A 15,193-nucleotide genomic window follows, 5' to 3' on the forward strand; every position below is an offset into this window, starting at 1 on the left:
GATCTAATTTCAAAACTGGCAACATCAGCACTGGCAAGGGGTGGGCTAGCGTAGGACAGGGGCTGGAGTGAGAGTCTGCTGGAGTGGGTAATGGTCCCAGAACAGGTTTAAAGGGATCTATAGGCACCAAAAGTCTGACATTACAACAAATATCTTTTCCATGCAGCCTTTAACAAGCATGACTTTACCACACATGGAAAGTGTAATAAGGTAAGTAAAACATATATAGCCACTGGGTATTTATAGTTAGGACCACAGGAAAAGCATTTTGTGGTTTGGTAATAACTTTGGTACAGTTTAATAATCTTCAATAAACGTAAACAAATAAATACAAATAAAATAAATGTTTCTGACTCCGCTCCTTCCTGTAAAGTTTGAGGGTGATGCATCAAGCGGGGGCTGAGAAAAACAAGCATTTGGCCTGATCTTGACCTTGTCTTCAGGCAGGTCGCTCCCTCTCGCCGCACAGCTCCACCAGTGAGTCTGTGCGCCTCGGCTGCCTGTCACTGCCGCTGCCACAGGTTCAAGGCCCCTCTGTCTCGGTAGTGTGCTACTGCCGCATTTTGCTCTGTTTGTTTTATTTTGCTCCTTTGTCTAATTCTGTATTGTTGCCTTGTCTATTTTGGTTGTGTTTTGCTACCTTGTACTTTCCTTAGTTTTCCCCCGTGTTTTCCTCTGTGCTCCCGTTCCCGCCGCTGCGTCCCCGCCCCCCTGGTCGCCCATTCGCTGCCCCACTCCCGCCTCGCAGCTGCTCCTCCCTCCCACCTCCCCTTATATGGCGGCCGCTGCGCAGTGAGGAGAGCGACCCTTGACCCTGTCTTCAGGCAGGTCGCTCCCCCTCGCTGCACAGCTCCACCAGTGAGTCTGTGTGCCTCTGCTGCCTCTCACCGCCGCAGCCACAGGTTCAAGGCCCCTCGGCCTCAGTAGTCCGGTACTGCCGTATTTTGCTCCCTTGTCTAATTCTGTATTGCTGCCTTGTCTATTTTGGTTGTGTTGTTTTGCTGCCTTGTGCTTTCCTTAGTTTTCCCCCGTGCCCCTGTTCCCGCCGCTGCGTCCCCGCCCCCCTGGTCGCCCATTTGCCGCCCCACTCCCGCCTCCCAGCTGCTCCTCCCTCCCACCTCTCCTTATATGGCAGCCTAAGACAAGCCCGTCTGCACCCGTCTGCGCCCAGTGCCAGACCCCTTGGCCCCCGCCAACGCCACGACGCCGGACCTCGCTACCTTCCACGCACTCAACACCCGACGATCACACACCTGCTTCCTGGCCGCCCCGAAACGCACACAAGGACCCTTGTCTTGCCAGAACTGCAGCTTCACCAGCATCCGATCCGCCAATCCACCCACCGAGAAAAGACGCAACCACCTCAGATGCATTTTGCTCAACACCCATTCCGCCCGCTAACACGCCGTCGAACTCCGGGACCTACTCTACCGACCCAGACTTCGCCTTACTGACTGAGACCTGGATGAACACCTCCTCGGCACCTGATATCACCATAGCCATCCCCGACTGCTACAAGATCACCCACAGAGACCGCACCAACGGAACAGGAGGAGGAATCGCCATCGTCCAGAGGAACACTGAGTCTCGACCAGCACCGCCGACACCCTCAGCACCGCCGAACACCTGCACTTCCAGATCGCATTTCTTGTAAATGAATGGAGGATACCAGAGTATTTTGTAAACTTGAGAATAAAAACACTGTATGCGAATTGTGAAGATAAATGCTACAAGCCACGAAGTGCTCGATCTCAACAGTGCACAAAAAAAAGCAGATGGTTGTTTCTTGTTGCATTCGCTGCTAATGAGGGTTATGAGGCAGTAATGATGTGCTCAAATGAGACCGATGTGTTTACTATGTGTTTGGCATTCCATGAAAGAATCATGGCTAAATTGTTTTCAGAAATGTGGTACTGAAATATGCATGAGAGTCCTTGACATTGGGAAAATAGCTTCAACTCTGTACGTTTACCGGATGTCAGACAGTAAGTGCATATGCGGGAAATGGAAAATTATGGGCATTCAATATCCTGTCTCCTAAAAGATATACACAGGAAACATTTTCATAGCTTGGAGACTAGTGGGATCTCTCGGAAGAAATAGACGAATTGAAGTAATTCTTGTTTTTGCTGTATGCACCCAAATCTTCGGGTTCATCACATGAATGACTTGAGATATCACCTATTCTGTGCAAAGAAGGTTGAGATAGACCGTCTTCAAATTCCACCATGCAGGGACTGTCTGACTAAACATGCAGAACGTGCAAATTATCAAGCCGTCATAAGCAAGAGATGTCTTCTGAATATCACAGACACCTAGTCTAATTGGGAGAGGGTGGAAGGTGGAAAAACACGAGGGAGCAGTTCAATTGGTAGTGGACTGGATGGAGGGGCAGCTGCACCTCAGGTTGTGTGAGATCTACTAGTTTGCAACTGCATTAGGAACTGCTAACTCCCCACATGTGTCTGCTGTCTAAATGACCTCAAGTGCACAGACCTGTGCAGACTTCCCGCCTGTGAAAATCAAACAGACACAGAACGATGAAACCTATTCAGATGACGACGAATGTGAATGATAACATTGTGTTTGTTTACTCATTACATCCATTGCCTATGTAAGATGTAACAACTACTATTTCAAATTGCACGTGAAAATTATGCAAATAATCTATATCAATATATGAGGAATACAATGAAGTTTTATTATTATTTTAAGGACCATGTTATTATTCAAATTAATAATCATAATTATTTTAAAATATTTAATTTAACCAATCTAGTAGAACTAGATGTATTTTTCCACATAAAATGATGAATTTGGATGTTATTTATCAAAAATATGAAAACGATGAATTTTTTCCACCTATGGTTGCTAATCCAAAATTATCAAACAAAATGCAAAGCGATCACATATTTTCCATCTCTAGGCATCTATGCCTTGCAAAAAAATCACTTGAGAACACCTAGCGCCCCCCCCCAAAGTGGTACCAACAACCTAAATTTGGGATCATTGCTCATGGTCTATGCCTACCTGTTCAAGCTCCAGGGATACAACAAGCTACAAGAGGCCTTTCCTGCAACTGACCAGTGGCAAAAAAACCTGGACTGGACCTTGCTGTGGGCGTCTGCCAGACACCCTGCGAGTCTCTACGTGCCTCTACGTGCCTCTCCCGAGCAGCTTTGGAGGTGTACTCTCTGTGTAGACTGGGAGTTAAAAGGACTCAGTTAGAAGGTAAAATCTTTGACCACGATGACCTTGGCTGGTGTATCAGACCTGCGCTCCATCGTGGTCAGCCTCAAACTGCACCTGGATCCCAGAGTATCGCAGTCATTGATCATCATTGCCAATTTGTGCTTTTTTGGCCCCATGTTAAGCCTGTCTGCTCTGCCCATAGCCATCAGGGGAATGTGTTCAGGTTGATTTAGTGGCTTTTAAGATTCAGCTTGACAATGATTTTTATTATTACTTGACGTGGGTAGTCCCACACTTCAACTAATAACTCACATTTTTACAGGAAGCATTTCGTATCAAATGGTTTAGAACTTCCTTAGCTCTTTCTCAAAAGGTGAAATTAACTCACTGTTAACATGAGGAATCCCATAGGTTTTTACAAGGACACCTGGCATTTTTTAAATCTCTACATGACCCCTCTCTGATCTTTCCAGAAGTTTTCAGATCATTGTACAGTTTTACAGCTTATGATTGCCTTTCTTTTTACTTTTTGTACACTCAAAGTAAAATATTTTGTGAAACAGATTCCAGATGGACGTGCACATATTTTCATTACCGCCATTCACATTTACCCCAGCTTTACTATGTAGCATAAGAGTTCAAGTCTGCTTCAATGGTAATTTTTGGGAATTAATGTCATACCGGACATAATGAAAATCACAACAGGTGCAAAACTCAAATATTGCAGCACTCTGAAGACTTCAAGTCAAAATTATGTAAATGTTGTGCTTTCATTTGACTATGCATGTAGGCTTATGTTTGAAATAAAATACGAATGCTGTTTAGTTGGGTGATCAAAATAACCACCTTTTGTAGCAAGACTGCTTTCTTGAGTAACAATAAGCCTCGTAACATACCTGTTTGTAGGAAAGATGGTTTTTCAGATACATCACTAGATGCATCCCAGTGCCAAAGTGATCCATCTTCAGAACAGGTGAAGAGATGATTGGGATTCGAAGGATGGAAATGGACTTCCCACACTATGTAAAATGATAAAATACATATTTACATTAAAATATATATTTACATTAAAAGAGCACAATCAATTGTTGCATTGTTTAATAATTATTATATATCACATCAGGTTAAGTTATTTTCACTGTTAGTACATTTGCAAGCCTGTGGAATAGTAGGCTTGCACAAGAAGGGATACCAGCAGAGACAGAGATCTGTCCCAGCCATATCAAGTTAATTTCACCCATAACACTAAATAGCTTGCATGTTACAGTACCACTCAACTCACTAGTAAGAAAGCTAAAGTTTGCATGAAAGACCCCTTTGTGTAGATTATTTTTTATATAGCCAAACCAAATAAATTCAACGGCGCTAGAGATATGTGGACTGTTTGGGACTACTTAAAAATAGTTGAGCATTAGCAGGTACAGTAATGTCCCCTGCATGGTATACAGGAATATACCGTTGCCCAGAGTGACCTAGCTGTATTTTAAAGTAGTATTCTAACTTTTTACAGGCCCAACCTAGATAGTGATCTAGCCTGTGCACTGCAGCCTAGGCCTGCCCTAGTAATGTCAAGATCCTAATACCTTTATGAACTGGAAGGGCATACCATACATGCCCTCTTTTGTCGACATAGGACTAATGTCCTTAGTCCTTATTCAGGGATGTTAACAAGAAGCGGTGGTAGCAGAATCACAGTTTTTATGACAACTCCAGCCTGTACCTTTTGCCTTCGTCTGAAGGGAATGTGCCACCAGCCCCACTAAGGTAAAGCTTCTGCCTCAATGTGGCATCCACAACACTGCACTGACATTCAGTGAGTGAGAGTGAGCAAGAGCGTGTGTGTGTGTAGAGAATGTGTATACATAGTGTATGGGAGTCACATACTTGACTGAGACACTGGTTCAAAGTGAGTATGTTTACTGGGACCAATGGGATCCGTTCTGGATCAAGGCACAAGATGGAGGATGAATATACCTTCAGTTAGACAGTGGAATTATATGGTTTACATTCCTGCAGTTTGAGGGTGGTGACTCACTCAAGTGAGGGAGGACAGAGACAGGCCCACCCTTAGAAGTTGTAGAAGGACCATTTCAAAATGGATTACAGATTAGATTTTCCTGAGCGCTAGCATTTAGTGGATTGATGGGATGGGCTAGCATATTTTGATAAAGGTGAGGACGTTTCTAGGCCGGACCATCCCTTTTGTATTTCCATGACTGTCTCTCCGGTAAGGCTGCTGAAAGTCAGTAGTAGAGTCTTCAGACTTCATTGTGCCAATACTTTGGACACTCCTGCTTGGAACCAGAATCATCACTCCATGCTGTGAGAGCGATCCCCTGCTCAAAGGCTGGATCTGCACTGCAGCCAAACACTCACATCAAAAAGGGAGCTAACTAGGTTCCACAACCTGAAGTCAAAGATCTTTGTCTGGAAAAGAAATCTGAAAGCAGAACCAAACCCACCATTACTTTGTTCCTTATTCAAGTTCTTCATGAACAAGGGATTTCTCATCAGAGTACTCAAAGAGCTGATGTGAGACCAGGGCTGGGGTCTGTATGACTCGCAGACGCACGGCACATCAGATGGTCAGCACAACTTGCTGGAGAAGCTCTGGGTCTGCCTAGAAGCATGGTCCTTGTGGTAAACTGAAGATAAAAAACTTTGCCGCACGCAACATCCGGTCCGATTCCTCAGGAGCACGAAGAACTGTTGCTGCAGCTGCCGAAGTGAGGTGCAAATTCAAAGGAGCCATCATAACCAAAGCAGGGTATCTACATCATTGTGGAGGCTGCAGCTGCTGCAGACAAGCAACCACCGTCTGACCTGACCTTCAGTGGCCCAAGTGAAAAGTGTGAGGCCACCGCTGCGGTTGAGCGATGCCAAAGATGCTGTTGGTGTAAGCAGACACGCACACTCTCCAGTGCCAGCCAAGCCTCGTTTCTGCTCAATAGGTTAATGTGGAAACCGGCCTCAATAGACCGAGACGATAGCACAAATGAAGTTAAACCGCAACAGAAAGTGGTCCTTATCCGTGAGATTCTTTGGGCTAAGAACTGTTTGAACTGACCTACAGGTTGAGAACGCAGTGGCAGCATTGTTAAACATGCACCGGTGCCCAGTCTTGCCTAAACTGTACTTGTGGGCTGATCACCTCTCCAGCCACCCTGGAGCGCATACTACTTTGAAATAGGGGAGATAGTTTAAACTTGTAGTGGTACCTTATATCTATATGCAGTAGTTTGTACTGTGGTGATAGTAAAGTACTTTGACTGTACAGTTCAGAGTCTCTTGTCCACACACTACCTCCTGGAGAAGACTTTGATTGCTCACTCTCTCCCCCTAGTCAATTTGGGAAAGGGTGTGCATGCCCCAGTTTTTGGAGGCACAGTAGGGTGGATAGTGCCCCAACCACCACAGTTTAGGGCCAGTAGTCCATGCCTGCCAGTCCCCCATGAAAGCAGTCAGACTGCATGCCTTGCATATTTCATGATGCTAGTGAGGATGTGAGCACAACATTTTTTACAAAATGTAACATTAGGGTAAGTTGGAAACAATAAGCAATTTGACACTTGATATTTTCTGAGTAACAAGAAAGGAGAGGGCTAATAAAACATGAACCAATAGTTTTAGTTCAAAGCTCACATTCAATCAATCAGCATTTGTATAACGCAGCACTGTCACCCCCAGGGGTATCTGGGAGCTAAGGGTACCATGTCTCCGCCGAAAAGCCAAGGCTTGGGTTTCTTTCTGAAATCCGCCAGGTCGGGAAGTGTTTGGCAGTGGAGGGGCAGGTCAATCCAGGTTTTGGTAGTGATGTAGGAGAACGAGCGCCCCTCCCCCTGCGGCTGCGAAGCACAGGCCAGTGAGGAGCGCAGGTGTCTTGCGTGTAAGTGGGGAAGTTCAGTCGATAGCTGCTTTAGGATGGTCCTTGATCGTGTAGAGCTTTGTAGGCGTGCGTGAAAATGTTGAACTTGCAGCTCTTCTGGATGGGAAGCCAGTGAAGGTTTCGGAGGTTGGGGCGTTGTTGTGTTTAAGGAGGTCCAGGATGAGTCCTGCTGTCGCATACTGTATGGTCTGAAGTCTTCTGAGGAGCTGGGTGGAAATGCTGGCGTGAAGAGCGTTGCCATAGTTGCCAACTGATCAAGGGTGTGCCACAGGGCTCATGTTTGAGCCCTACCTTGTTCAACATCTACGTGGCCCCCTTGGCCACACTACTGAGACACCACGGGTTCGTCCAAATATCTTATGCGGATGACACCCAACTCATCTTTTCCTTCGATAAGTCATCTCAGACAGCCCAGCCTCCTTTTCCTCTGGCATGCTGGCCATCTCCCAGTGGATGAGCAGCAACTTTCTGCAACTGAATGCCAGCAAAACGGAAATTATCATCTTCGGAGAAGCTCCCCTTCTGTGGACACCCACTTGGTGGCCCAATAAATTGGGTACTGCTCCCGCCCCAAAAACCACAGCAAAAACACTTAGGGGTACGTCTCGACCAAGCTCTGACAGTGAAAGATCATGTTTCCCACACAGTCAGTGCATGTTTCCAGGCGCTGGGCCTCCTGAGAAGAGCCCTCCCCCATCTCCCGGACTCCTTTCGTAAGACTCTCGTACTGGCCCTGATATTGAGCAAACGGATAAGTTACTTACCTGTAATCCTAGTTCTCTTCCAGGGGTATCCTCATCAAAGTCATAAGCACTGAATATTCCCGCCCATGTGCGGGGACCCAGGAAATAACAAAAATTATATATGAAGACCATATATATATATATATATATATATATACACAGCTCTGTATATGTATACACATATATAATTATTCCAAGCAAACGCAGCCCCCATTGAAGGCTAAACAATGTATATACAATTATCCAATAATGCATCATAGGTATAAAAATACACCCAAATCTCTCTTTTTTTTTTTTTAAAATGAGGTAACACACTCATAACAAAGGAAAAAAAGAGCACTGTGTAAAACACAGAACCAAACATTGTTAGCCTGCAGGCTGCATTGCAATACAATACCATAGAGACTGAAAAGCTTTGTACAGGTAAAAACTGGCACTGTGCCTTTAAGGCAGCCCTGACTCCAATATCCCATCATGCCTCAGGGGTGACAGTTGGGTCAGTTGCTCTTTGCGGGACTGTAGTCCTACATACAAAGATATATTTCCTCCATGTTAAATAATACAAAACTCAGAATTGCCTGGGGAGGCGGGTGGGTTGCTTATGACTTTGATGAGGATACCCCTGGAAGAGAACTAGGATTACAGGTAAGTAACTTATCCTTCTCTTCCAGGGGATCCTCATCAATAGTCATAAGCACTGAATAGAATAGCAAGCCCACCTTTCACCTGCAGGCAACTGAGAACTGCACTATACATGGAGAAACAAACCATTGACAAATTCAGTTCTTGAACAGATTCCTCAAGGAGGCTTGCCCTACTTGAGTGTCTGCTCTGGTGTCTGAATCCAGACAATGTCTCGTAAATGTGTGGACAGATCTCTAAGTGGCTGCCTTGCAGATCTCGGAGAGTGGGACATTATTGAGAAAAGCAGCAGTAGCCGCCTTCCCTCTTGTGGAGTGCGCTTTAGGCCGAGCGGCCAGTGGCTTCTGCGCTAGCTGATAAGCCAATTTTATGGCTGACACAATCCACCTAGCAATGGAACGCTTAGATGCAGCAAAACCTGTGCGGACAGCACCATAGTTAACAAATAAGTGGTCAGCCTTCCTGACAGCCTTAGTCCTATCTAGGTAGAACTTTAGAACGCGCTTGACATCTAAAGAGTGCAACGCCCTCTCAGCTGGCGATGAGGGGTTGGGAAAAAAAAGGTAGGTAAGGAGATAGTCTGGTTAACATGTAAATCTGACACCACCTTCGGTAAAAAAGATGGATGAGTTCTAATCACTACCCTGTTCAGATGAAAAATAGTATAGGGCTCTTTAGAACAGAGGGCCTGTATTTCGCTCACCCTACGTGCTGAAGTGATAGCTATCAAAAAAGCTGTTTTCCACGTAAGGTGCTGCAAAGTAGCTTTATGTATGGGCTCGAAAGGTGAACTCATAAGTTGATAGAACCAGGTTCAGCTCCCAAGAAGGCGAGGGAGGCCTTACTGGGGGGGTAAACCTTTTTGAGCCCCTGCAAAAAATCCATAACCACCTGCAGCTTGAAGAATGACTGCTGCGAAGGGGAGCACCTATATGCTGTAATGGCAGCTAGGTGAACCTTAATGGAAGAAAATTTCAACCCCAGTCTGGCTAAGTGAAGGAGATAAGGCAAAATCACTTCCTCCTGACATTTTGTAGGGTTATACTGATGTTGCATACACCATACACAAAACCTCTTCCACTTACAGAAATAAGAGTGTCTTGTAGAAGGCCTCCTAGCCTCCTTCAGTATGGTCATACACTCCTGAGGAAAGTTTAAATGGCCATACTGGAGGACTTCAGGAGCCATGCTGTTAAGCTCAGCGAGGGAAGACTGGGATGGTAAATCTTCCCCTGCATCTTGGTTAACAAGTCCGGTCTGCACGGCAGGCGCTTGTGAGGTCGGATCGACATGTGGAGGAGATCGTGTACCACCACTGCCTCGGCCAGTCCGGTGCTATAAGGATCATCTTGGCAGACGAGTGTTGCAGCTTGGTCACCACCTTGGGGATCAGCGGGAGTGGCGGAAAGGCGTACACAAATGTCATTGACCAATCGATCAAAAGGGCATTCCCTATGGATCCTGGTCGATGGTATCTTGAGGCGAAGCCTCGGCATTTCGCGTTGTGTTAGTCCGCGAAGAGATCTATTTGCGGACGTCCCCACTCCTTGAAGATGCCCTCTAGTACCTCGTCGTTGAGTACCCAGTCATCTGGATCTTGAAAATGACGACTGAGCAAGTCCGCTTTTACGTTGAGCTCTCCTGGCAGGTGCACCGCCTTTATTGAAATGTTTCTTGCTAGGGTCCAGTGCCACAGGGACTGAGCCTCCAGCGAGAGCGTCCTGGATCGAGTACCCCCCTGTTTATTCAGGTAGTACATTGTGGTGGTATTGTCCGTTTGTACTAGAATGGGACTCGTCCTGATAGCTGGCAGGAATGCTTTGAGGGCTAAGTGGACTGCCCTGAGTTCTAGCATGTTGATGTGGTACAACCTTTCGCTGCTTGACCACCGTCCTTGAGTCTGTAGGGATCCCAGATGCGCACCCCAACCCTCCAGGGATGCGTCGGTGATCAACGTCTGAGATGGGGGTTCTTGATGAAACTGAAGCCCCACCTGTAGATTGAGTGGTTTCAACCACCACTTGATTGATTGCCTGGCCGCTGAGGAAAGAGACTGGTTCCTCCCACAGTGAATTCCTTTGGTCCCATTTGTCTTACAGATCTTGTTGGAGGACGCATCCTCAACCTGGCATTGGGCACCAGGAATATGCAGGATGCCATGGCCCCCAGCAGAGACGAAATCTGTCACGCTGTAGAGAGCTTGTTGGTCATAATCTGTTTTCCTTTGTAGATCAGGGATGACCGTCTCTCCTCCGAAGGAAACACTTTTCCTACTGCGGAGTCTATAGTTGCACCAAGGTAGTGTATCCTTTGGGTTGGTGTGAAGTTGGATTTCTTGAAGTTCACCCTGAGCCCCAATCTGTGACACAGGGTCAGGCAGCGTCCCAGCTGTGAGTGCACACTGAGGCGATGGTCCTTTTATCAGCCAATCGTCGAGATAGGGATAGACGAAGACTCCTGCGCGCCTCAGTGCAGCCGCTACTACTGCCATGCATTTTGTAAATACTCGAGGGGCCGATTTCAGGCCGAATGGTAGGACCTTGAATTGGTAGTGAGAGGTCCCTACCATGAACCTTAGAAATTTCCGATGAGACTGTAGTATGGGAACATGAAAATACGCGTCTTGCAGATCCAGCGAGCACATCCAATCTACTTGCCGGAGATGCGGATATATCTGGTGAAGCGCAAGCATGCAAAACTTTTCCCTTTTGATATGCTTGTTTAGTGTCCGTAAGTCCAAAATGGGTCTGAACTCTGCTTTTGCATTTCTTTTTTGGATCAGAAAATATCTGGAGTAGCCTCCTCTTCCTCTCTGCGCCCTGGGGACTTTTTCTATTGCGGATTTGAGCAACAGGGTCGCTGTACCGGGTGGATCGAGGGAGGAGGACTCCGGAAACGAAGCGAGTATCCATGTCGCAGTATATTCAGAACCCATTTGTCCTTTGTGATGGATTGCCACTCTGGGAGATGGTGTGCAATACTTCCTCCCACCGGAGCGGTGGACGGCATTGGAGGAAGCAGGCTCTCATTGCTTTCCTTGAGCCTTGTTTCCACCACCGGCCTGGCGGTTATTTCCACGTCCCCTGGATGATCTACGGGACTGAAATTGCCGTTTCTTTTGCCCTTGTTGATCCTGTTTTTTCTGCCAGTGAGGGGTTTGAACCCTCTGCTGGTAGCTACGCCTGTCGGTTCCCCTGCGGCGACGGAATTCTTTCCGTTTCTCTAAGCCCGCGACTTTCATGGTGTCGAGCTCTGACTTCATCCGAGCCATCTCAACGTCCGCATGAGAACTGAAAAGCGAACTACCCGAGAAGGGCAGATTCAGAATCCTTGCCTGTGCTTCCGGTTTCAAAGCTGTCAGCCTCAGCCAAGAGGACCTTCTGGCGGAAATCCCGTGAGCATATGAGTGCGCTGCCAACGTTGCCCCATCCGCTGCCACGCTGATCACTTGGTTTGAAACGAGACTGCCCTCGTGCAGGATCTCTTCGAAGTCCTTTCTGTCTTCAGAAGGCACTTTTTCTATAAATCGCTGCAGGGAATCCCATAGTGATCTGTCGTAGCGCCCCAGAAGCGCTGAGGCACTAGCCACTTTCAGACTCGAGGCCGCCGAGCCACATACTCTTCTGCCCCAAGATTCTTGCGATTTACTGTCTTTATCCGGCGGCACTGTGGATGATGATGCCACTGAATGCGTCTTTATGGCAGCAGCTGTAATCACTGAGTCCGGTGGAGGGTCCGCCTTAAGAAACAGAGGATCCTCGGGGGCTAGCAGGTATTTTTTAAGAATCCGCGCCGGCGCGGATTTGATAGACGCTGGCGTTAGGAAGATGTCCATTACTGGTTTAATCAACCCCGGCACTAGAGGCAACACTGGACGAGACACCGCTCTCTCATGAAGGGTCTCGAAGATGACCGAAGAGGTGGTTTCTTGAACAGGCAAGGGAATGTTCAACTTAGTCGCCCCTCTGCAGAGCACATCCTGAAAAGTGGTGATATCGTCCACTGGCGACACTCTAGATGGTGGAGTATCTGTGAGTGTAGGTGAGTAATCCCTACTGGACGAATGGCTTGACAAGGAAGATGAAGGAGACCTCTGTCGCCTTCTCCCCGATCCGATTGATTCTCTCCTCTGAGAGGTAGACCTGGATCGCCTTCTGGGCGAGCGTGAGCGCCCTCGCAATTCTCTTCCTCGAGAATGGGATCTTGCTGGTCGTAATGTTTGATCCAGAGTCCTTAGTCTTGTTAAGGACTCCTTAACCGCCTGAATCATGGAAGGATTCGGAGGCATTTCCCTGACGGGGCTCTGAGGTAGAGCATGGCCCTCATCTTGAGATGTATGCTCCACCGGAGGAACTGGAGAGACACCCAACAGTTCTGGTGATCCGGATCTTGATCTTGAATCCTGAGAGGCTGAAGGGGAAATGGAGATCGGACGCGATGAATCGTGCTCCGATGTGGTATATATCACCCTATGAGGAGACTTGCGTCTTGATACTTTCCTGAGCGTCAGACGAATGTGTGACGTCTCCTGGTATCCCACCTCGGGGGACCGTCTCGACGGTGATAGGCCTATCACTGGAGACCTGGACTTGGATGCCGAATGGATCACCGGCGAGGTGTCCTGCCTCGACGTCGAGAGCCTGGTCGTCAACGGAGGGCTTGTCCTGGACGGAGGTCTAGAACCCAACTGGGAATCTGGCCTCGACGTCACCATCTTCTCCTGTCTGGAGAACTTAGACGACGGAGGCACCCGCCTCGACAGACTCCGACGGAGGCACCCGCCTCGACATCGACTGATGCGACGATGATCTGTGCCTCGACAGCACCTTCGAAGAGGATCGCCTTTCTCTTCACGGCGAATCATGTCTCGACGTCGAGGATCTTGCAGGATCTTTTGACACCGATCTTTGCCTCAGCGTCAACGTTGATTTCGACGTCGAACGCCTGTGGTGTTCCTGCGACGTCGACTTCTCTCTTGGCGTCGATTTTGACGTTGAGCGATGTCTTGACGTCGAACGGTGTTTTCTCGACGTTGATCGACGATGAGCCTCTTTCGACGTCGAAGGATGTTTTCTTGACGTCGAAGTAGCAGACGACGAACAAATGCGCTTCGCCGCTGGATCGAGCGTCGACGTGGACTTTCGTTTGGAAGCATGACTCCCCCTGGACTCCTCACCTCTCAGCGACGATCCCGCCGCTGGAGTCTTCGACGCCGAGCCCGACGCCGATGGAGAACAGACAGGGACCAGCTGCTTCGACGTCGACCGCTCCGAAAGGCCATAAAGTCTAATTCTCTCTCTCTCTTTCAAAGTCCTCTTTGAAAGGTCCTTGCAGTGACGGCAGGATGCAGGAGAGTGAGACTCTGGGAGGCAGACAATACACACCTCGTGATGGTCTGAAGGGGCCTTCTTTTTGCCACAGGATGGAAACTGCATGAATAAAGAAGGCATTTTTCTGACAGAAAAAGTTGTTAAATTTAGTCAGAAAACCACAGATAAACGCTTCCCTGATAGAGTATTCCAGAGGAAGCCAACAAAATTACTAGAAAAGTAACCAATTCTTGACTGAAAAGTCAAAAAAGAAGAGCTGAACTCCAGGGTCCTGACAGAAGGAGCCGGAAAGAACAACTGACCTAACTGTCACCCCTGAGGCATGATGGGATATTGGAGTCAGGGCTGCCTTAAAGGCACGGTGCCAGTTTTTACCTGTACAAGGCTTTTGAGTCTCTATGGTATTGTATTGCAATGCAGCCTGCAGGCTAACAATGTTTGACGGTTCTGTGTTTTGCACAGTGCTCTTTTTTCCTTTGTTATGAGTGCGTTACCTCATTAAAAAAAAAAAATAATAATAAAAAAAAGATTTAGGTGTATTTTTATACCTATGATGCATTATTGGATAATTGTATATACATTGTTTAGCCTTCTATGGGGGCTGCATTTGCTTGGAAAAAATAATATATGTGTATACATATACAGAGCTGTATATATATGGTCTTCATATATAATTTTTGTTATTTCCGGGGTCCCCGCACATGGGCGGGTATATTCAGTGCTTATGACTATTGATAAGGATCCCCTGGAAGAGAATGGACTATTGCAACGCCCTTCTGGTTGCTGCCAATGAGGCCGCCCTAAACCGCTTGCAAGTGGTACAAAATACTGCAGCTCGCTTAGTTGCTAACGCACCCTACAGGTCAGCCTCGCTCCCACTGTTACAACTACACTGGCTACCTGTGCGGAAACGAGTGAAGTTCAAGCTTTGCTGCCTGACGCACAAGGCATTGTGGGGCAACGGTCCCCCTTACTTGGCGGAGAGGCTCCACCAATATAACCCTACAAGGGACCTGAGATATCAATCTAAATCCCTGCTTCAGATCCCCAGGGTAAAAAGAATACATACAGGAGGTAAAGCCTTCTCCTATCAGGCGCCCCTAATATGGAACCAACTCCCCCTGCCTTTAAGACAATGCCCGGATTACCTGAAATTCAGAAAGACGCTGAAAACTGCTCTCTTTTTGGAATAACACATCACTGCACCTCCTTTGCAACTCCGCAAGTGCCGAGAGACCACCCTCCACCCCCGGGGTGATTCATGCGCTATACAAGCCAATTAACATAACAATTAACATAACATAGTTAAGGCGGCTGGTGAAGAGTGCCAGACGGTCATTCTGGTGTTGACTGGGATCCAGCTGAAGATTGAGGAGCATGTAAAGGGTGTCGAAGCAGGA

At 47.4% G+C, this 15,193-nt stretch overlaps 1 protein-coding gene across 1 annotated transcript in view; it reads right to left on the reverse strand.

Moving 5' to 3' along the window:
- The window catches only part of NUP43 (nucleoporin 43), a 203,009-nt gene that overhangs the window by 22,889 nt on the left and 164,927 nt on the right, over positions 1–15,193 (reverse strand). The window contains exon 7 of the mRNA XM_085612218.1: positions 4,089–4,211. Coding sequence (XP_085468344.1) covers positions 4,089–4,211 — 123 coding nt within the window. The remainder of the gene's footprint in view (positions 1–4,088; positions 4,212–15,193) is intronic.

The sequence above is a fragment of the Triturus cristatus genome, chromosome 6, assembly GCF_964204655.1.
Source record: "Triturus cristatus chromosome 6, aTriCri1.1, whole genome shotgun sequence".
NCBI classification, from domain to species: Eukaryota; Metazoa; Chordata; class Amphibia; order Caudata; family Salamandridae; genus Triturus; species Triturus cristatus.